The following is a 24,825-nucleotide window of genomic DNA, read 5'->3' on the forward strand; positions in this document are numbered from 1 at the left end:
TAGAAAAGCTATGACCAACCTAGACAGCATATTAAAAAGCAGAGACATTACTTTGCCAACAAAGGTCTAGTTAAAGCTGTGGTTTTCCCAGTATTCATGTGGATGTGAGAGTTGGACTATAAAGAAAGCTGAGCACTGAAGAATTGATGCTTTTGAACTGTGGTGTTGGAGAAGACTCTTGAGAGTGCTTTGGACTGCAAGGAGATCAAACCAGTCAATTCTAAAGGAAAGCAGTCCTGAATATTCATTGCAGGGACTAATGCTGAAGCTGAAACTCCAATACTTTGGCCACCTGATGTGAAGAACTGACTCATTGGAAAAACCCCTGATGCTGGGAAAGATTGAAGGCAGGAGGAGAAGGGGATGACAGAGGATGAGATGGTTGGATGGCATCACTGACTCAATGGACATGGGTCTGGGTAGACTCCGGCAATTGGTGATGGACAGGGAGGCCTGGTGTGCGTGGTTCATGGGGTTGCAAAGAGTTGGACACGACTGAGTGACTGAAATGAACTGAAATGAAAACATGGGTTTGGGTAGACTCCGGCAATTGGTGATGGACGGGGAAGCCTGGTGTGCTGCAGTCCGTGGGGTCACAAAGAGTCGGACATGACTGAACTGAGGAAGTGGAATTAATATATTTTATTTTTGACTCTACTCATTACATTTAGTATCAGTGGACAACTAGGTCTTTTTTGCTTTTCACCAACTGAGTACCTTTTAAGGATGGTCTGATAAAAAGCATTATTTCAATTCTAACGTAAGACCCAAGCGAGGTTTCGAGCTGAACCCCCTTATACAATCAGGATTTTTTAATGGACTATGATATGTCACTGAAGCAGCGATATATTCTTCTCTGATAACTGTGGAACAGACCTGCAAAAATCCACACATTCATTCACTGGCAACCAGTCAGGCAGCAAATAGCAACTGAAACACCTCAGTGCCAGGCACATAGCACAGATCTCTTCCCAGACAGACTTGCATCTTGTCCCTGGTTACCATCATCTTACAAGTATTTCCCTCTCACTACCCCTGATGATGATGATGATGATGATTTTGCGTCTAAAGCCACTAAGTGTAAGATCACTGAATGCAGCAAAGCGTGACACATCTCCTTAAGGACTTTCAGGGAACTGAGATTTAAAGGCAGAGTGGAGGGTCCACAGGTGTCTTCAGGCTAAGGGAACATGCTCACTAGTTTCCACGGGCACTAGACACAAGGCTGTGGCGGGGACAGCATATTTGGGTGGACGCTGTCTCATCCCTCCTGCATCTGCACCTTGGGACAATGACCCTCCTGTCTGATGAGGTTTCCCGACACTTTCTAGTGACCAATAGATGTCTCGATCTTAAACTGGGCTTTCACCAAAAGACAGGATGAAGAAAATGCCCGTAGATCACAAGGCTCCACTTCACCAAGGGTAAAATGGCACTTGACTTTCCGCTCAGAGTTTGATTTACTCAGAGACAAAGCAAAGCTCCTTCGTGTCTTGTCAACAAAAAGTCAAGAACGCAAACAAATCGGAATGGTAGTGTCTATGACACTTTTTAAAAGACAGATCACATATTGGAAGCCCAGGAATCAAACATGCTATATTATCTCACCCTTTCCTTGAAAGGTCAGAGACTGATGACCTTAAAGAATTCAGGAAGAGCCTGCTAATTACTATGGTGATGTTGGTTGAACGATTTTTATATCCATGCAAAAATGTGATGTCTTTACATACTCATAAATATGGAAGTCCATTCACAAAATAACTAGTTGAGTCCATTTATGTATGATTTGTTCCAGCTCTGTATGCAAATCGATTATACATCAGATCAGTTTGGGAAAAGCTCTTCCTACAGAAGTCTCAGTTACCTTCTCTACAAAATGGGCAGGTTGGTTCAGGGTATCTCTGAGGGCCTTTCTGGTTCTAAAGTTCAGACTTACGAGCCTGCTTTTCTCCAGTCCTGTTCTGATGAGATCCACTGCTGAGTGAGCACTCACTGGATGCGAGTACTGTGCTAGGGGTGTCACATGCATTATCTAACTGGATCCTGACAGCAACCACATGAGAGACTATCATTCCCCATTGTAAAGATGAGGAAACAATCTAAAACTGTATCAATATTAAGAAACAATTCAGATCATATCAACCAGTGGTGAGTGCTATGAATAAAATAAAACTACTACATATAACAAATGTGCAATGCTGAAGAGGCAGCCTAAGACTCCAGAGGCCTCCATCTAATTACTGAATCATATCTGCAGAAAACTAAAAAATAAAGTAAAAGTATTTGAAGTCCATTTTTATATGTAAAAATATGAAATACCAAAATGTCTAACCAGTTACTTAGGGTGAAAAAGATCCAGTACCAGACCCGTAACTAGGTAACCTAGATGATTTTAAATGAATCACTGTACCTCTCTCTAAACTGCAGTTTTCATACCTGAAAATTGGTCTAAAAATACTTGCCCTTTCTACCTTACAAAAGAGAATTAATTGGGAAAGGCTCGGTCATCCATACAGACTGCACTTAGGTAAATTTACTTAATTACATAGACATAAGATGAAAAGGAACAAAATTGGGCCATCTGTAGAACCATGGATGGACCTAGAGATGGTCATACAGAGTAAGTCAGAAAGAGAAAAACAAATCTTGTATACTAACACATATATGTGTGGAACCTAGAGAAGTGGTACAGATGATCTTATTTGCAAAACAGAAATACGACAAAGACATAGGGCACAAATGTATGAACACCAGGGGAGGAAGAGGGGGAGAAATTGGGAGATGGGGATTAATAATATATGCACTGATACTATGTATAAAATAGATAATAAGAGCCCACTATATAGCACAGGGAACTGGATTCAATGCCCTTTGACGACCTAAATGAGAAGGAAATCTAAAAAAGTGGGAATATATGTACACATACAGGCTTCCCAGGTGGCTCACATGGTAAAGAATTTGCCTGCAATGCAGCAGACCCCGGTTCCATCTCTGGGTTGGGAAGATCTCCTGGAGGAGGGCATGGCAATTCACTCCAGTATTCCTGTCCTGAGAATTCCAAGGACAGAGGAACCTGGTGGGCTATAGTCTATGGGGTCACAAAGAGTCAGACATGACTGAGCAACTAACACACACACACACACACACGTATGTATACATATAGCTGATTCACTTTGCTGTACAGTAGAAACTAACACAACATTGTAAAACAACTATACTCCAATAAAAATTAATCTAAAAAAGAAAGTCAAAGATGAGACACAGAGGCCCAATAGTCAAGCTTGCTCTTTGGTCCCTAACATACAACTTTCTGACAAGTCACAATAATTTTTTAGCTTTGATGCCAATAATTTTATTAAGCAAAATTTCCAAGTCTTTAGATGATCCTCCTACATCATCTGAGCTAATCGGTGCACATGTTCCATTTTCTAGTCTTGAACAAACTGGGGAAGAACAAGACACACAAGCCTGCTCAGAACAGATTCTTCAGGGACACTTTCCTCCACCCAAACCTCCCAATAAACTCAAATAATCAGCTTGGTTTCAGTGAACATTTAACAAGTCAGTTAACACCAAAAGGAAACTATGTCTATCTGCAGCATGACTGGGAGGACCTTATTCTGGGCAGATATTTAATGTAAATATATTCTTGGTACTAAAGTTAAAGTGAAAGTCGCTCAGTCATGTCCAACTCTTTGCAACCCCATGAACTATATATAGTCCGTGGAATTCTCTAGGCCAGAATTCTGAAGTGGGCAGCCTTTCCCTTCTCCAGGGGATCTTCTCAACCCAGGTATCAGACCCAGGTCTCCCACATTGCAGGAGGATTCTCTACCAGCTGAGCCACAAGAGAAGCCCTCTTGGCACTAAACACAGGGCTAAAATGACTCCATATTATGTGGGAGTTTAGACTTCCTGACGCTAATCACCATGGCTGATCCCAGGTGGCACTGCCCAGCAGGTCAGGCATCCTCTGTGATACACAGAAGGGAGCTAAAGTTGATATTAACAGGGAAAAGATGAACAACTACCTTTGGAGGTCAAAAAGCCATGGGTTCAAGGGCAAGTCTGCTTTTCTGATGTTATTCCTGCCCCTGATTTAGGGAGTCCCAGCTTCTGTCCACTTGCTCACTGTTGAGAGGTTTGGCAGAAATTCTCCAATCTGACATTAATGGGATGATTTGCACCTTCAGTGCCCTGAATAATACAAGATCCATTTAAGATCCAGTTTATTCAAATCAAAAATACTATATGGTATAGAATTCAGTTCACGCCAAAAATCACATTCTCCAGGCAAGAATAGAGTGAGTTGCCATTCCCTTCTCCAGGGGATCTTCCCAACCCAGGGATCAAACCCAGGTCTCCTGCATTGCAGGCGGATTCTTTATCATCTCAGCCACCAGGGAAGCCCCTCACAGTATTCAGTTCACCCCCAAGGATCACATATGCCATATGACCCACCAAGAGACAAGACGGATCAGTATGCTGACATAGATGGAAAAAACACTCTTCTTTTAAAAAGCTCCCTTGTTATATAGTTGAATAATTTTAAAGTCTCTTTTAAGACAAAGTGGTTTCCAATTACGTTATTTTTAAAACTAAATACTATTTAGGGCAGGAAGCAACTATAATCTATGATGGTTTGGTAATGCTTAAGAGGTCGCCTGAAGAGGACAGCAGAAACAAGGAAGATTGGAAAACTTACATAAATGTAGCAATTTTCTCGGGTCTCTCTTATAAATGTTCCTCAAAACAAGACTTTTAAAGACCAGTTTTAAGAACATTGCTGAAGTGGTTATGTTTGGAGACTTAAATATAGAAAATGGTTAGTTATGGCTTTGATAAAATTTCCAGTGAAAGCATCACGTCCAGACTCAAACAGAAGACCTCAAACAACTAAAATAGAAGGGAATATAGTGGGACTAAAAATGGCTCTGATTTTGCTAATAAAGCCAATTTGCTTTGTAATGAAATAAACTGATGTTAAAGATGACTGTAATGAGTTTGAATAGAAGTATAAACCCTAAAGGTAGAAAAAGTTATATTTGTAACTGTTGTCAATTATGTATGGGATTTTAAATATGTATACTTAACTAAATTAATGTGCAAAATCCTATAAATAGACTCACTGGCATCTATAAATACATATGTTTGGCTAACTTGGTCCTAAAATATAGAAAACTTTTTAGGAAAATGACAGAACACCTTATATTCAAAATCATCCTCTTGTTCTGACATATATGGTGCTAAAAGTTCTGTGAAGGAAAAGATGTGGCTATCCAACAGGAGGGGAACAATTAGGTAAATTATGATGTGGCCACAAATAGACTATTACATACCCACTAAGATGCATTTAGGAAGAGATTAAGCTAATAGAGGACATGTTTACTCTCCAATTCAAATTACAAAGGAGGATACAAAACTATATAAACATACTGTGATTAACTCTGACAAAAATACACGAGTTCCCAAAATAATCTTAGAAGACTAAAAAACAATAACAGAAGGATGGGTTAATGGATTTCTTCATACTTCTTGTGTTTTAAAAATTTTCCCTCCTACATGAATATGCATGATGTTCATCATGGCATGATTTGTTTAAAATATGTAAGGCTCCAGTTCCTCCTAGACCTCCTAGAAATACCCCCAACTCTCCCATTGCCAACAATCTAATCTTTTTGAAATCACATAATTCAAAAAAGGAGTAAGTGAAAGTAACACCACAGGGGATTTACTGCTTCCCAGGCTCTGGTATCCTTTGACTGGGGTCCAAATCCTGGCTCTTCCATTTATTAACTACATCACCTAGGCACTTCACCTTTCTAAATGTTTTCATCTAAAGAGAGGTGGTCTTACACAGATTCTCAGAGGAAAAAATGTTTTACATTCCAGTAATGCAGTCAGGAAGAAGATGAACAGAGAGGATATAGTAAGAAAAAAAAAAAGTGTGAAATAGGAGAGAACAACAGTAGAGAAGTCCAGAAAGGCTGTTGGAAGCCACATAGTAGAGAGGAAAGAAAGGAGGAGTCCAAAACTCTAGTAGGAAACACGGCAATCCTGGGGAAGAAGGTCGGAGGGGGAGCTGCATTGCCCCACTTATTGTTATAATTTTGGAATTCAGAGATGTTAAGTGTTTCAGATGAGTTCTTGTTTTTACCTGTGGGAAGCACAATACCGCTTCACATAGTGGGGGAAATTTTACAGACTTGACTTCCTTGGTGGTTCAGGTTGAGAACAAACAGCTATGGGGGAGAGGGTGCTAGTCCAAACCTCCGAGACTCAGGTCCTCTGACAGGTGAGGCCTTCAGAGCTACTTATGCGCAGTCAGTTGGGGTGGCGGATGAACCCCAACCAATAAGGATGCCAAAAACAACATGGGTATAAGACCAATGACCCTGTGCCATAGGCTTTTCAGGAACAAAAGGAGATGAGAATCCAGATTCAATGTACCTATGCTTCAACAAGATGATGAAGCTACAACTCGTGATGAGATTTTGAAGTGTGAAATGATCACGAGAGATTAAAAATTATTTTACATTTATAAAGCTCTGATGTTTATGATATGTAGTTAAGTGAAAGACCCAATGAGTATTATGTAAGGCATCACCCTATTTTGGTAATGATTCAGATATCTGCATAGGAAAAAGATAAGACATATCCCATTAAAAAATAATATTAACAGCTAACATGTTATTTATGTATAAAGAACTGGGATAAATGTTGACACTTTTAATATTGTTTTAATTATTTTCTATTTGTGCTTACTGAATTGTCTGAAATCAGCATGGGCAACTTTGCAATAAAGAAAGAAAAGTTTTAATGCTCTAGTGGGTGCCACACCACTTAGTTAATGGACAGAAAGACAAACATCCATACCAATATAACGGTGGACACATGAAACAGAAAATACTTTGCCATCAAACATTTGGAATAAATGTTAGGAAAGGAGAAAAATAAAGAACTTCATTTTCATTTCCCTTCCGCCCACTGCCCTCAGGATATTAGAGAAAGTTTCAAGGTACACAGTTTAAGTACTGAAGGGTTAATTTATCATGATGCTGGGTTAAAAAACAAAAAACAACAGGCTTGAAAACTTCCAAATAGTTTATTGGCTTTGAAAACCAAATCATGTTCAATCATACTAAATAGATTAGAGGTTCAAGGCTTTATAGTATTGCATTACGTTGGCATGAATGCATATAAAGCTCAGTCCCTACCTTTATTGTTAATAGCTTTCTAATCCCTGACTAGAAATTTATAGTTTAGAAATGGCAACACATCTTAAAGATTAAAGCCATGTGACAAATAGTTCATGTCCCTTAATAACCAAATCACATGCCTTAGATTGGGGAAGCTTATCTGCCTTTTCCTTCTATATGGTTTCATTGGTAGGAACTACTTTATATCCCTATTACATGAATGATGAATGGGGCCGTTGGTTATGGTCTGTTATTTGCTTGGCTGTAGTCAATATGTTTTCTTTGGACAGGGATTTCTGTGATTTATCTCTCTCCTGGCCTTATCACTTATTAACTCTGGGTAGACAGGAAAAAGCCAAGGTTGTATATAAGGCCTAGTGGCCATTTAGACCTCTAATGTCAGTGAAAATATCCCTTTTAATGATCCTGTTACACTAGCTACTCAAGTCCTGATTACACTCCACTCCAAATAGGAAATAAAGGTCGTATTTCTTGGAAAGTGTGTACATAAAATATGCAAAATAATATGCTTCCTTCAGACCAGCTTTATTCTTTGCAGAAACGGCTTTCATTTTACAGATGTCACAGAAGTACAATGGGTATTTTCAGTGATTCTTGTTGCTCTTGTCCCCGTATGGCACCAACGGTGTTTAAGTTTACAGATGCCACTGGGTTGAGGACCACCAATCACATCAATGTATGTCAGATCAGAAGCGATCGTATTTTGTGAAAAAATTCCCTTTGGCAGAGGAGAAGAGGCTTGGGACTTAGCCTTTGGATCACAAAAGCAAAAAAAGAATAAACATTCTCTCTGCCTTGAATTCTTTTCTTTGTGTGTAAATGGCTCATTTGGAGTAATATTTGAGACATGCGGACAGGAGCAGCCTGTTAATTTTTCTTTCTTCTTGGGTCTTTTCCAATTAGGACATAGCTAAGGCAAAACCGCTCGTCAAGTGTTCATTACACAGCCCTCCTTCAGCTGAGTCCTAAGTGAAAACAATCTGATATAAAAGAAAACACATTCTTGCCTTCCTTTCCTCCATTCTTACTGAATTTTCTTAGACCCATCTTTGTAACAAGTAACACAAGTGCAGAATACTACCCTTTATAAAGCATTTTCATGCCCATTCTTTCATTGATACCCACAAGACCCTTGAGGCACCCAGAGGAGGAATAGTCCCACTATCTATTCACTGAGAGGAATCCAAAAATCTGGGCCTGAGCCCTTCATCCCCTTCACCTCCATATCCAACCCATCTCCAGGTCCTGTCCACTTTTCCTCTTAAATATCTCTTGAATCCTCTCACTATATTCCATCTCTACCCATTACTATCCAAATTAAAGTCATCGAATCTCTTTCCCAGACTACTGCAAAGGCCTCCTTACAGGTCTTACTTATAGAATCCATTTTGGTTTCCTATGCTCCAGACAGCCAGAGTTTTTCTGTTTTTGTTTTCTTTCAAACAAAAATTTGGTTATGTCTACCTATCTACTTTAAGGACTGCCCGCTGCTCTTGAGATGACAAACAACTAAATTCCTCCCCACGGCTGCAAGGCTTCATAGCCTTGTCTCTGCCCACTTCTCCAGTCTCTTCTCTTGCCATTTTTTCCCTCTCTCTTGATTTTTCAGCCTCAGTGGAATTTTTACAGCCTTCCAAGAAGCCACATTTCCTCTCATTCAGAGCCCTGTGACATGCTCCTCTCTTCCAGAACACTCCGTTTCTTTCCACAAACCCACTCAACCCAATCCCTCATGAACTCCCAGGTTAACTCGTAACCACCCTTTAAATCTCAATTCATGCATCTTTATCTGACAGACAATATCTCTGACTGACTGACTGGGGGTCCTTCATTATATTCTTGCCTGAAACTCTGTTCTTGTTTTTCTGGACACTCATTAAGGTTTGAAGTTGTAAACTTGTGAATATCCATGTTCCCTCTTTAACTACAAGATCCATGAGAACATGGTTTTACTCAACACAGTTTTAGAACACTGCCTAGAATAGAACAGACAATCCACAAACACTTGTGAGATGAGTGAATGGCGCAACAAAAGAAAGTCATAAAATCAGACAACCTAGATCTTTTGATTCTAATACCTAGAAAGAAACAATTTCCTTAATCAGATGAAAGCTGGCACATACGTAATACTAAATAAAATGTGCTCTCACAACCAGTTCTTTATATTTGAAGAGAAACATACCCATTATCTGTTTCTCTCCTTTTGTGTTTGCTTTTAGGGAACACTCATATTGTACCAGGAGAGCATTACATACATTGACCTATTGACTTTTTAGATGCAGTTACTGTTAAAATATCTCATTTTACAGATAAAAAATTAGTACTATGTAATATAGATCCAACCCCATTTTTTTTAACAAAAAATCCAACTACTATGCTCTCTACATGTAAGTTCACATTAAAGGAGATAGATTCTTAATTAACAGCTCTTATTTACATTCCCTGCCATCCAGAGCACAAAATCAATGAGGACCCATTGATTCTGTGCAATATGTCACTCAATTACTAGAGAACACCTATCGTAAGTAAGATACTGAGTCAAGGTGCTTACAGTGGGCAAAACAAGATAATTTCAGGGAGGTTAGCTGCCTGTGGACTTTTTGAGATGTGTCTATCTAAGAACAGAGGAAGAGAGTGAAGGTATAAGGAAGTGAACGATGAATGAGCCATCTAAGCACATACAACAAAAGAGCTCCAAGGACAGCGACTCTTCCAGATAATCAAGATGAACCACAGGACACATCAAAGTCACCTAGTCAACTGGCTCATTTCACAATAAAAACACTGAAGTCTGGAGCATGTCAGCAACTTGTCCCATGTCTCACAGTCAGTTAGCAGGGCTGGGACTACAACACAGACCTCCCTGATCTCAACCCAGTGCTCTGGCCACTTGCTACAGTGGCCAGAGAACACTTCAGAGGGTAATCAAGTTTGAACTGGATCTAGGAAAATCACCATATTCAAAGTTGCTAATCATGAAGTAAGCTTGAGGCATAGTGGGGAGACTGGGATTAGAGGAGGCGAGAAAGCACCGGACCCAAAGGGCACAGTGAAATGTGGATGACAAGCCCAGGGGTTTGGACTATATCTTACATATAGGGAGCAAGGAAAAGTTTCTCTGCACAGAAATGGTAGAAAAGTGACTTTTGGGAAGCTTAATCTGGCAATGAATTAGTGTAAGAAGAGGCAGAAAAACAGGAGATTCACTTGGTGGAAACTCTCTACCTTTTCCCTAAGCCTGTTAACTTTGTTTATCCCCAGGATGGCAGCCTTCATTTGTGCAGGTTTCCAAGAATTAAAAACAGAGCTTTCTGCCTGAAACCTCTTGAAAGGGGAGTTAAAGCTGATTATAACCTAATACCTTTGAAGGGGGCTGGTGATAGATGGTACCCATGTTACTATGGCCTCCAGAAGAGGGGTTGAAGTTGGGGATGGAAATAAGAGAACAAGTGTGCTGTTCCTGAAAAATCAACACCTGAGAACTTAATAAATCTGGGATGCTTTATTAAATGTTTATTATTTGAGGCCATTTCTAAAAAAATACTTGTTTAATCAAAATAGTCATTGTCACATTCATAAATCTTTTCCTTGCTACCTTATTTATACTGTGCTCTCTTTATTTGTGGTTGATTAGTATTGCTTGGAGAAGGCAATGGCACCCCACTCCAGTACTCTTGCCTGGAAAATCCCATGGATGGAGGAGCCTGGTAGGCTGCAGTCCATGGGGTCGCAAAGAGTCGGACACGACTGAGTGACTTCACTTTCACTTTTCACTTTCATGCATTGGAGAAGGAAATGGCAACTCACTCCAGTGTTCTTGCCTGGAGAATCCCAGGGATGGGGGAGCCTGGTGGGCTGCCATTTATGGGGTCATACAGAGTCGGACACGACTGAAGCGACTTAGCAGTAGCAGCAGTAGCAGTATTCTTATTTCTCTAATTTACTGATAACCACAGGTTTATTACTAAAATTCCAAAGGACATTTCATAGACCTCTAGAACATGATGGAGAAAACAAACAACATGTGAAATATTTACACCATATTGGGGACAGCAATGAATGAATGAATAATAATGATCATCACTTATTAATGGAAACTACTAATATCTGGCTAAGTGCTCATGCTAGCTCACCTTAAGTGCTTTATACACATTTTCCTGATACTAAGAACAACCCCAGCAAGTTATTTTTCCTTGTAATAATGTAAACATGAGGTAACTGTGGTTTAGAGCTATCACACTACATACCCAAAATAATCTCTCTGGTGAAAGCCAGAGCCGAGATTTCAATCTATACCCATCAACTCTTAAACCCAAGGACTTAAATCACTATGCTACATCATCTCCTTGGAAGTGAGAAAGAAAAGACTACTGGGGAGGAATGAAAAGGGCAAGAAGGGAAGAAAGAAGAAGAGAGAGTGGGGGTAGAGGGAGAACACAGAGGAATGGGGAGAGGGAAAAAAAAAGAAAACTGGAAAGATATGGTACATGTCATCAAGTTTCATCTAATATATTCAGGCAACACGACCCCTTCTACATGCAAAGTAATTCTGGGCATATGGTACAAACAGGAAGCATTTCCAGGAAGAATATTGACTTCAAAGTAAAGTCTGAGACTAATAAGAATTTTGTTTAGTCCTTCCTCAAGAGCAGGAAGCTTGATGGAAAATGTTAAGAACAGAAGAACTCAGCAGCAGAAAGGATTAGAGATGTGACTCGACCAAACCAAATCTGAGCTGTTAGATGAGCAACCTTTGGGGCTTTCACCAGCTTTGGGGCAACAGGCAATATATGGTTCTTGGTACACACCTAAGCTAGTCTAGCATCCTGGTGGCCCACTGCTCCAGGCATATTTTCCCTAAAGACACCACCCACTCCAATAGAGAAATAACTGGAACAAGGTTTAAAACTACATTTGGATTTGGGCACCTCTTATGAAGAAAAACCAACTCGAAGAGCTTTGAAGAAGCAGCTAAAGCCTTCTGAGAGTCTTTTATCAACACCCAAGGTTACTTCAAGTTTAGCAGGAGAGAATTCTACAAGTCACTTAAAGATGTAACAGCAAAGAGGCTACTGAGAAGAACAAAGATACTGGGAAGGCCCCCTCCAGGGCGGTGGAGGTTTATGGGGATTGACTTCCCACTGGACTGACGGACCAGACACAGGATTAGGGAGGCCTTTGAAAAAAGTCCTGTCCTCAGAAAGGGTTTTTGTTTCCTCCTATGAGAAAACATGATTTAAAATTTAAAGTCAGCCTTGCTCTGCATTTACATGAGAATAACTGGCCACAATAAATCAGATCAGGGATGCGATATCCCCCTCTTTTGTTCCGATCCAGTTGGGATTCACTTTGCTCCCTCAGTCTGATGGAGCAGACACGAGAGAAGGGCACAGCTGGCAGCTGAGAATCCTCACGTGTCCCTGGTCTGAAGCACCAAAGATGGAGAGCTGCACGCCTGTCCCCACAAGTGGAGCCAGCTTGCAGGCAATCTGTGTTTAGTCAAATTCTTTCCTCCCACCCCCAGAAGTCTGCTTTTATTTGCATAGATTAGGCCAGGCTGTTTCTGTCTCGGTTGTGTGGGGGTTTTTCTTTTTCATTGATTATGGATTTTTACAGACTTGCACATACGCATGCGCAAATCCTCTCACACGCACTCAAAAGCAGTACCTTCGTTTGGGATGTTGTTTTTCAGTCCCAGGACATTTTTTTTTTTTTTAAAGGAAAAATTCCAAGTGATATTTTCTCCTAAGAAACAGTATTGGCTCACCCTATCCAGAAAACCAAGCCTCGCATCTTGAAATGCCATGGATGTTAAAGAAAATGAAGTGTGAGCTTCTGTGGGAGGGGATGGAAGGGTTGGTGGTGGTGCGGGTGCTGCAGGTTTCCAATGAGCTGAGTGGTTGTTCGGATACAAAGAACAGAGAGAATTTATGACCCATCTCGACACTTTTGCTAGAGAGTGGCGACAAGCAGGTAAACTGAGCAAACCACCCCGGTCTGGCAGCACCAGCCATGAATGTGTGACCCTTGGTAGGGGCATTTAATGATAATGATCAGGAGTCTTCGGTGCGGTTCACCAATTAACAGAGACTCTCTTTTGTTAGAAATGACGTAATGTCACAGTGACTGTGAACAGCCAGCTATATCAGTGGGGAAGTTTTTGTACCGGTTTCTTTGAAAATTTTATTTTTCCAAATCAGAGAGAGGTGAGTCTCTCTCTTAGAATACTTAAAAAACTAAGTCTTCCTATCTATGGTCCACAGTTTGAGGCAGGATCAGCAAAAGCATTTTTTTCATACTTTAAATTTCCCGCACACTTACACACGTGCATGCACACCCAGGACTTCTCTCTCTTATCCTTAACTACTTTGTGAGACTTGCAGATCGGCCACTTTTATCTTTGATCTTAATTCCCCTGTCTGATACAGGTTTTCCAAGATGTGATTTCTTAAATTGATGGCAATTTTTTTAATGGTTAAAAAAAAAAATCCCAATAATGATGGGTCCCCTAGCTATTTTCTTTTGAGAATTTAAGTAATTTAATGAGGATGATTTTTTTTTTAACTTTTATGGCCAGGTGGCTCAAGGGGATATTTTGTTGAGCACTGATTAAAAATAATTTCTTCTAAATGAGACCTGACCACAGAATGGAACCATTAATGGGCAGAGACGCTGTCACCAAAGCGGAATCACGCTTGATTGCCTCTCGTTCCTCCCACAACACGAGCGTTTTCTTCTTCTTTTTCTTCTCCTTTTCTTGTTCTTAATGGCAGAGTAAATAAGCAGCCAGCGAGGCCTAAATGTTTTCGACCAAAAACAGAGTCCAAACTCCTCAGAGAAAACATTTGGCCTCTGTGGTTTTGTAATATGTTCCAGAACACCGAGTTCAGTGAAGAACTTTGTGAAAAACTCCCATCCATCGGAATGATGGTGGGGAATGTTACAGTATCAGAAGTTTCAATTGGTCCTTTTCCTGCAGGCCTATAATGAGGCTTGTAAAAAAAAAAAAAAAATTGTGCTATGTGGAAGTTCTCATGGGAAAAATGAATGGCAAGAAATCCTAGCTTTAAAAGAAACAGCTAATCTGCTAGTTTGATTGTTCTTCAAAACTTATGCTGAACCAATGAGCCTAATTAAAAACACTTGGCCTACTTCTATAAAGCATCATAGCTTTCTCTATGCTTCGTTTGTATACACCACCAAACTCCAGATAGACTATTATTTTTTCAAGTGCTTGCTAACAAAGTGCTGACTTTGTTGGGATGGCTGAGCTAATTTCTTGAACTCAGTGTGAAACCTTAGCTAAACAAAATTGTGGTAATTTTCCTTAATTTGTAAAAGTGATTGGAGTGCAAATAAAATTTTCCTCTTGGGTCAATCCTATAATTTTCAATTAACTAAAACTAATCGTCAGGCAGGCACCAAACCTGCATTTTGTTTAAAGGACTGGGAGGCATTTCCAAGGGTCAGGATGCATTAGCTGTTTTTATAATTTTGAGAGAGGGTTGAGTCGGGAGAACGAGTCACTGAGAAGCATGGTTGATTTTGTTCCTCCTATTAAAATACAACAGGAAAGATGCTTTGAGATAAAATGTCACAGTAAAATACAATTTGTCCATTTAATTGTATGGTTCTAATTAGGATGTGTTAACACAGTTATCCCTTCATGCTCTGGAGTCTCTTTGTGTGAAAGCAACTTACACTCAGTACTTAATCTGGCTTTGTGGTCCTTTAGTGATTAAAGAAGGAAACATGGGGCCAGTTTCTGGAGGCAACAACCCAGCAATGGCTGCTACACAGCAGAGGACCTAGACTGTCCCCAAAGCCAGTGTGGTCCTTGGACCAGGATCATCAGCCTCTCCTTGTGAGCTTGTTAGAAATGCAGAGTTTCAGATCCCACCCGGAGCTACTGAATCACAATCTGGATTGCAACAAAGATCCCTGGGTGTTTGGTTTACATGTAACACTCTGAGGATCTCCTTGACTACACACTGGGCACTTAGACTCTGCACTTGATATGTTTCCATAGAGAACCTGCCTGGTTCTCTCCATGTGACGTGAGGAAATTCACCCTCACCCTAGAACCCTAGCTTCTTAATGCAAGATAGGTCCATGTGCCAAGGCAGGTCCATGTGTCAAGGCAGGTCCATGTGTTTGGGATGGCAGGCGGCAGTCATGAGGAACAAAATGAAGCTTAAAGGGAAAGAAAGCACCAACCCAGAATTAAATATGAAAACCACCAAAAGTCTTTAAATGGCCATGACCAGGCTAGAAGAAAGTTGTATTGTGCACTCAAGCACATTCCTACTCCATAAAGCAAGCAAACCCCGACATGATGGCTTAACATCCAGAGACTCTTAGGACTGTATAGCACTCCTCCTTGCTCATGCCACTGCCTTAGGTATCTAACCCATGATTTCAACAGATCCTGTCATTCAACAAGGACACCTAGATGAAATCTTATCTAATAATAATGGTAATAATAGTAGTAGTAGCAACTCATTTCACCATAAATGGGGTGAAACAGAAAATGGGTCTTAAGAAGAAATAGATTTTAGAATAAAATAGCACTTATACACACAAGATTGAGTCAAAGACCCACAAGGTCAAGACCGCTCTGTCCACCATCTGCAGTAGTTCTTACCTGTGTAAATGAATCTTCCAGGTGTCCCTTTGCAGAACTGTTTGGATTTGTAGGACAAGGTGACCTCTACAACACCAGGGATATGCCGAGGAGGAGTCTGCACACGGATGGCGTGAGGAGTAATCAACTAGTGGGAGACATTTGGGGGAAAAAAAAACATTGTCATTGCAATATGTAAAGGACTCATTTCACAGCTTTCTTATCGGTTCTCAATAAACATAGTCTTCAAACACCTAATTAACCTGTCCATGTTTAAATACAATCATGATGGAACCTGTATAAAAAACACTGACAACAATATTTACAAGTGCTCTGAGAACAGTCATAACAACTTTATCTGAGTTTTCCTACATGGCAGGCACTCTGCTTCCTGGTTTGAAAAGTAAACCTGGTCTAATGAAATGATTTATCTACTACAGGATATCCTTTGGAAAAATCTCTGTTTTAAGGCAGACACCCAAATCAGCACTGAGCTCTGCCACACCTCTCCAGAAGCTGGTGGGCCTGGTGTTTGAACTGAGCCCTTCAACATGTGCAAAACACAGAGGTAGGAAATCCATGGTCGAGGTGCTCTGATGAGCTGCAGAGCCCATGTAGGAAATGCCCCGAAGACCATTTGGTGCATTAACTACCAGAGGAACAATCAAAGAGCTTTAAAGGGGAAACCCAAGAAGCTTTCTCCCTGGAACAGCTGAGAGGTCTGGCAAGACTAAGGACTGTCCATAAAAGGGAGCTGGAAGCTGGGGAGGGGCCGGAGGATGATCAGTGGTCCATTATGCAATGTCACGTGCACAGGGAGAAAGTTCATTTCTGAACCCTGTTGGTGATCAGAGCACACTGCAAAGCAGAATTTGCTTTTTAGTACTCTTATCATTGTTTATATAACTAAAATGTTATTAATGGCCATAAAACTGGCATTATCTGCTTCTTTGAAAACTTCAGCCCTTGTAGTTGACCTCTGATGGTGCTAGACTCTCTGTGCTCTCTCTCTGGTGTGTGCAACTGCCTATTCCTTGACTGCTTTCAGATTTGTTTAGCTCAGGGCTGCAGTACTGAGTTGGTATGTAATGGGTGATCATTTGGACTAACTCATGTTTGTGCTGTTCTTATAACTTAGAAAGGGCTTTTGTTTCAATGTGCAAATTTAAATATTTTATCCAGAGAAGGCAATGGCACCCTACTCCAGTACTCTTGCCTGGAAAATCCCATGGACGGAGGAGCATGGTGGGCTGCAGTCCATGGGGTCGCTAAGAGTCGGACACGACTGAGCGGCTTCACTTTCACTTTTCACTTTCATACACTGGAGAAGGAAATGGCAACCCATTCCAGTGTTCTTGCCTGGAGAATCCCAGGGACGGGGAGCCTGGTGGGCTGCTGTCTATGGGGTCGCACAGAGTCAGACAAGACTGAAGCGACTTAGAAGCAGCAGTCCAGAGAATCACAGACAACTCCATGAGGATCAAGGTGACAGCACAAATGCCAGCCCCTGAGTCCCACCTAGGTAAACAGTCCCAGCACAAAGGCCTGGCAAAAAGAATGTAAGAAAGTGGCTCCTGCTAAAATCTGCAAGTGATTTCTACCAAATGCTCTTTCTTGAAACATAAAGGTCATCTGCACAGAAATCACTTTAAGTTAGTAATTAGAAATGCCTATCCTCTTTGGCCACCTCATGCGAAGAGTTGACTCATTGGAAAAGGCTCTGATGCTGGGAGGGATTGGGGGCAGGAGGAGAAGGGGATGACAGAGGATGAGATGGCTGGATGGCATCACCGACTCGATGGACGTGAGTTTGAGTGAACTCTGGGAGCTGGTGATGGACAGGGAGGCCTGGTGTGCTGCGATTTATGGGGTCGCAAAGAGTCGGACACGACTAAGCGACTGAACTGAACTGATCCTCTCCCATAGAATGTGTGCACCCTTATTTGCTGGAAATACACAAAAGATTCTTCAGGAATACCATACTTATGTGGAACCACTGGAGACTGAGTTCTCAATGGCTACATTTTTTGATGGCTAAACGTTTATCCATAAAAGCACAAAAAATATTTACTTAAGATTTTGACCTTTTCATATTGAAATTCTTCCAAAATGCATTATATGTTTTCTAAAATAAGCAAAATATATATAATTTAATTTAGCCTTAATAAAGAAGGTTTTACTTGCAAGTACTAATTTGGTCAGGTCATTTGTATGTATTCTCATCTGCTTTTTTCAGATATGAAAACAGAATCATAAATTGTTAAACTGCTTGCACAAAATCACCCTCGTAAGAGCAAATAAGAGCAAAAGTGACCCTGATAACAGTTCAAAAAATGATAGGGAGTAATTCCATCTAATCATAAAGAAGAAATGTTCATATTTATATCTTTAAACATTTTAAAGCTAGCATCAAACTCAAAGTTTTCAGATCCAACACTATATGTATATGTGTTGTTTTTAAATTCACATGCTATTCATTTTTCATTTTCTACCTGGTCCCTGGTTGTACCTTTGATGGTGGAAGTTGCCATATAGTTATTTTCCAAATAAGTGGCATGCTTCTATTCTAAAAGTTACTTGGACTGTAGAGTAAGATTAAATCACAATAATATTTAGGAGAACTTTCAGACAGTTAGAGAATATTTCACCTACCCACCCTTTTCTCAGGGGGAAATACATTTTAAAAGATGGAAAGATATCAGTAAATAGATACCAGAGACATCTTTTTAAGTATAAGGACCTATGAGTTGATACACTAAGGAACAAAATTGATTTAGAAAATTTATAAAATTTACAAACTGATTAGATATGACTGCAAAGAAACTACTTAAGAGAGTAGGGGGTCAGCATAAAGGAAATTGAAACAAATTTTCATTTACAATTTCATTTTCCGTTTTAATCAGTCTAACTAAAGCAGAGATTCACTATTGAAATAACTGTCCTTTGCAAATAAGGTAGAATATGAATCATCATTAGAGAATGAACTTGTTGATGTTTCCCCTGCTGTAGATGTTAGTCTGGGAACAGGCTCTCACACTGACACATGATATTGATGGCATTCAGAAGGAAAAAAATTGTATCTAACCACTATCAACTAGATAGCGGAGAGGTTTATTTATTAATCACTCAAAGAGGTACAAATTTAATGCAGGAAGGAATGCTAGTAATCATTTAAAATGAATGCTCTCGTTTTAATAGCTAAATACACAAAAGTCCAAAAAAGTCTAGTGGCTTCAAAAATTGACCCAACATCTTAGGGGAAAGATAGGGTCTAGATTTGGAAGCCTAGTACCCACAACCCACCCCAAACCCCTCCCCCATCTCAGGATAAACTTCCCACATTGTTCTAATTGGGCTGAACTAAAGGCAGCCCCTCTAAGTTACAGAAGGAAGAAAGGCTCTAGTATAAGTCTAAATTTTTCAAACTTTCATCATTGCAATAGCACTTCCTAAGTTTCGCCATGTCTATAAACAACCTATACCCATACAATTATGTAATTAAAAATTTTAATTGGTTAACTTTTTGCTTTGTTGTTGTTCAGTCGCTCAGTTGTGTCCAAGTCTTTGTGAACTTTTTGTTTCAAATAACTTATTTTAAAAGGACACTATATTACTATTGCAACTGGTTGTGGTAATCTTAAAGCTAATATGATGTTGTTAAATTCTAGTTAGATAATGTTGACAACCTGAATGGGTTTATTGAAAAGGGAGTTGAGCTAGTGTTAGAATACAGATTTGTTTGCTCCAACTGAGACTTTCTCCCTTAACATAAATCAGAAGGATTAAAGGAGAAATAAAAGGAGAATCACTTTTTCACGATGATTCAGTTCTATTTAATGTCTGTGTCAAATCCAAAACGGTCTCCTGTACAACCAGGGGCACATTCCCCACACTTTGGGAAATTCTGTTCTAAGTGATTCGAGAACAGATACACTCTCTTGGCTTAACTTCCTTAAATCACAAAACGAACAATTTGAGTTAAAAATAAACATACTTCTGAAACCCTGTAGCATCTGATACTACTTTCTTCCTTTTTGGAAGTCTACACTTTCTTCACTTCTGTGACACTAATTATAAGACTTAAGCCTCAGAGAGTGTCTGATGGTTTACCAAAGCACTTTCACATTCACTATCTTTTTAAAGCCCATCCTTATGGGATATGTATTCCAGATAAGCAAAAATTGAGAGTCAGATGAGTTAACTAATATTATTTGGAAACAGCAGGAAGAAAATCAACCTCCTATCCGTGTAAATAAGTGTTTTCCACAGCTCCTCTCTTATTCATTGATTCCTGATCTCTTCCTGTGCCAACTATTTCCTTCTGCCAATTTGTTAATTGTAGACATTTCACAAGTCTGTTCTAGATTTTTTTTCTCTTTCATTTGCCTAACAATTCTTGAATTCACTCACTGGCTCAACCACGTTAGCTAAACTGACTTCCAAGCCTACGCCTGCGGCTTTGATCTCTTTGGCCAAACACCACATTTTTATCAGCAAGAGAGTAACAGAATCTCCCCTTATGTATCTTACTGCAACTTCAATCTCAACAGGATGCAAGATCATTTATCATCTTACTACGTATAACCGTACTTCCTGATCCTGTGTTCCTTCTCTCAGCTAAGAGAACACTACCCTTTGAATCACCCAAAATAGAAACCTTGGGATTATCTTTTTTTTCTCCCTTCAAATTTTCTTTTAGTCATGTTGACTCTACCTTCTACTGAATTTCACTGGCGCCTTTCTCCTTTATCTTGTTCAGGCTGTCACCATTTCTTACTCAGACAATTGCAATATTATAAATGCCTTCTAAAATGGCCTTTCTCTGCTTCTACTTTCTCAACCAGAATTGTCCTCTTCAAACCAACCTCATTATGCCATGCCCTGACTCAAACCCTCACCTGCTCCTTCATGTATGGTATGTAGTCTAGACTCCTTAGCATGGTAGCCAGGTGCTCCAAGGCTTGAGAGCTGACTGCCCTTGCGAGTCATCCTTCCCACTCTGCCCTTCCACACTCTGGAGAGAAGGCCAAGTGGATATATGAAAATAGCCTACCATCTTTGCCTTGTTCATGCCATTCCTTGCCTAAACATTCCCCTACTGCTATTTCTCTTGTTCCTTAATACCCTGAAGAGATGTTCCCTCTTCCAGTAAGTTTCACCTGATCTTAAGAGTCACAGTTACTCACACATTTGTAAAAATTTATATAATTATGGAATGCATACTTGAGAGCTTAGCATTCTATTCTGCGTTGTGCTATAAAGATTTTCTTAAATATCTTTTTCTCATTAAACAATCCTTGAAGTCAGCAACAGGGTCTAATTCATGTCCATACCCTCTAAAGTATTTAAAGTAATACCTCATATACAGGATATTTCCCAAAATATTTCTGACATAAATTCTTGTATAAATTAGGCCTGAATTCTACTAGATGTTTGACTGCATTAAGCTAAGTAATAAGAGTCCACCCTATCCATAATACAGGATCTCCTATCTTTTCTCCTTGGAAGAAAAGCTATGACAAACCTAGACAGCATATTTAAAAGCAGAGACATTACTTTGTCAATAAAGGTCTGTATAGTCATAGCTATGGTTTTCCGAGTAGTCATGCATGGATGTGAGAATTGGACCTTAATAAAGAAGGCTGAATGCCAAAGAATTGATGCTTTTGAGCTGTGGTGTTGGAGAAGACTCTTGAGAGTCCCTTGGACAGCAAGGAGATCAAACCAGTCAATCCTAAAGGAAATCAGTCCTGAATATTCATTAGAAGGACTGATGCTGAAGCTCCAATACTTTAGCCACCTGATGCGAAGAGCTAACTCATTCGAAAAGACCCTGATGCTGGGAAAGACCGAAGGCACAAGGAGAAGGGGACAACACAGGACGAGATGGTTGGATGGCACCACCAACTCAATGGACGTGAGTGAGCAAGCTCCAGGAGGTGGTGAAGGACAGGGAAGCCTGGTGTGCTGCAGTCCATGAGGTTGCAAACAGTTGCAAACACGACTGAGCAGCTGAACGACAACAACTATTCATAAGAGCCCACCATTCTTAACCTGATAATATTTAACCTTCATCTCCTAACTTGCTCTTAAAATTATCTAGCTGGCCCAGCACTCAGACCCCTGCATGAGAACACTGCTCAGCTATCATCTAAGAGGTAAAAAAGATGTCTAAAGGTCTGTGACTCACTCCAGTGAGAATGGATAAGGTGAAAGAAAGAAAAAATATTTAAGCAATACAAAAAAGTATTATAATTTAAGCAATACAAAAAAGGGCCACAAAAGATCATCTCTCCAATAGTAGCATTTATCTCTAGATTGATGATGTTAATGTGATACAACTTCTCTCTCCCCATTCTTCCTCCTATGTGTGTGCACATGTGTATTTGTGTGTGTGAGTATACACGTGCTTACACAGGAAATAATAGCCATATAAACAATACTGGAATAAATAAATTCACATATTTATAGGTATTAATTATGAGAAGAATCTTACTAAAATCAAAAGTAGAATACTATCAGTTTGTGCAATATGTATTGCATGTGACTTAAATAAGAATTAGATATATATTTGCATGGAAGAAAGGCTAAAAGAAAGATCATCAGGGTCAAGAAAAGTTACAAGATGGTAAAGTTACAGGTTACTATATTTTCTTCTGCATACTTCCCTGAATTCTCAAGCTTCTCAACCATATGCTACTGCTACTGCTAAGTCGCTTCAGTCGTGTCCGACTCTGTGCAACCCTATAGACGGCAGCCCACCAGGCTCCCCCGTCCCTGGGATTCTCCAGGCAAGAACACTGGAGTGGGTTGCCATTTCCTTCTCCAAACCATAAGAATGCATTAATATCATAATTAGAAGAAATCACTTTTAAGTGTGATATTACAATGAAAGAAACACACATAGTTTCTGCAAAGCCCCAGTAGAGGCTGCTGGCACACCAAGGACCTACCAGCAAACAGTAATTATACTCTCTCTGAGCTACCTATATGAGCGTCTTCTCTTCATATCAGAGCATAGGAGCAGAAGAGTCCTGAGTGGTCACCAGGTGAGGCATGCTTCTGGGTACAAAGTGAAGCTTCTGTGGCCATGAGAGACAAGACACAGACATGGAGGTCGTGGGTGGGGCCTGTCCTTGATCAAAGTGGGAGACAGGAGAGAGGAACGCCTCTGTCTGTGGATGCACAGAGCATCATGGAAATGCACAGAGGTGGAAGCAAAACCCCCAAGAGGCAGTCTGCAAAGTCTGGAGTCCAGACAAGGGACACGGGAGAGGATAATTCTCTATGCAGCTTTTATATGTCTCAAAAGTATGGTGGGTGAATGAGAGTACCCAGTATTTTAAAATATTAATGGAGACATATTGGAGAATTCTGGGAGAAGGGGGCAAGTCTTGGGAATCACTTTCTTCTCTGAGAGCCGGTAGCACTTACTATCTGCACTCCTCTGTGTGCTAAGTGCATGCGTGCTAAGTCGCTTCAGTCATGTCCGACTCTGCGCAACCCCATGGACGGTAGCCCGCCAGGCTATTCTGTCTGTGGGATTCTCCAAGCAAGAATACTGGAGTGGATTGCCATGCCCTTCTGCAGGGGATCTTACCGACCTAGGGGTTAAACCCGTGTCTCATTGTGTCTCCTGAACTGGCAGGCAGGTTCCTTACCACTAGTACCACCTGGGAAGCCCCTTATCCCTCTGGTTCACATTAAACGGATGGTGATAATGACCTTGATCATGACCTTAGGAGCAATTCACTTTTCATTGTCTTCTAACTATGTGCCAAGCTATCTGAGAAGCTAACTATGTGAGAAGTTCTTTCGGTGATTTTTGCTCTTAAGGGCAAGCATGGGTATTAGCTGGTTCACACATATGAAAAATGAATTTCAGCAAAGTTAAGAAAAATGATCAAGGAACAGATATGAAGCATCAAGTCTGCCTGTCTGGTGACCACCACTGCATAACTGTCCCTCCCTACTGCTACTTACTGTTTTTCTATAATTCCTGGTACTTGTACTTTTCATCCTACCTCCACTGTTGACAGGATGCAATGGGTCCCCAGTCTCTCCTACATCTAAAAAAGTTCTGGGAACGTAGGAGGTCCTCAAAATACCCTTTCTCATTGGTGAGAAGCTGGCTGGGAATTATTTCCCACCAAAACAAAAAAGCAATTCCAAGGCAAGCCTTCATGCATGTTTTCCAACCAATGGAACTATATGAAATAAATGCAATTTGAAGTTCCAAGCCACAACACAAAAAAATTACTGGGATTACTAGAAAGCACACCAATGATTTTTCCTTATTATGCTTTGGACTTAATATTTTAGCCTTAATCATTTTCAACACTAAAAAGTTACAAGGAAAAAAAAATAACCCTCCAAAACAAGCAAAGCCTTAAAGAGAAGAGGTAAAAGGAAGGAAAGGTTTCTTCTCTAGAAAAATAATTAACAGTGATGACTAGAAAAAGCCTAAAGTAGGCACTGATAGGGTAGTTTTTAGGTATCACCCATCCAAGAGTCTGGGTTCTAAGGGACACTGGCCCATTTATCCACCGTCACTCTCTGTGCCTCAGTTTACCATCTTATCCTGCATGTGTTCTGTTCTGTTGGAGTACTGATAATAATGTTAAATATGCTTTGTGCTGGGTAGAGCTTCTCCAGGGATCCTAAAGCATTTTCCAGATTAATTTTTTAATTTATATATTAATAATTCTCACAGCATTCTCCCTTCTCCTCAGTTAGGGTAATAATATCTATCTCTTTTGAGATAGGCAGGGGGTGTTGAGTGATGGACATAAAACAGACACTTAAATAAGGAAACTATAACATAAAAGCATAATTAAAGCTTCCAAACCAAATCGACTAAGGATTTTTAAAGAGACACCACAGTGTTGGTGACCATACAAGCAAACTTATTGTCCTTCCACTCTGGGGTGTTCATTTTTCTGTAGTTAAACATGGTGTTTAAAAAAACATTGTTTTCTGGAG

General features: G+C 40.2%; 1 protein-coding gene across 4 annotated transcripts in view; it reads right to left on the reverse strand.

The window, feature by feature from the left end:
• The window catches only part of EBF1 (early B-cell factor 1), a 410,481-nt gene that overhangs the window by 67,478 nt on the left and 318,178 nt on the right, over nucleotides 1-24,825 (reverse strand). For all 4 annotated transcript variants that reach the window (XM_010855294.1, XM_010855293.1, XM_010855295.1 and 1 more), the window contains one exon: nucleotides 15,865-15,991. In XM_010855294.1, coding sequence (XP_010853596.1) covers nucleotides 15,865-15,991 — 127 coding nt within the window. The remainder of the gene's footprint in view (nucleotides 1-15,864; nucleotides 15,992-24,825) is intronic.

Source organism: Bison bison, unplaced genomic scaffold, assembly GCF_000754665.1.
Source record: "Bison bison bison isolate TAMUID 2011002044 unplaced genomic scaffold, Bison_UMD1.0 scf7180017864363, whole genome shotgun sequence".
Classification (NCBI taxonomy): Eukaryota; Metazoa; Chordata; class Mammalia; order Artiodactyla; family Bovidae; genus Bison; species Bison bison.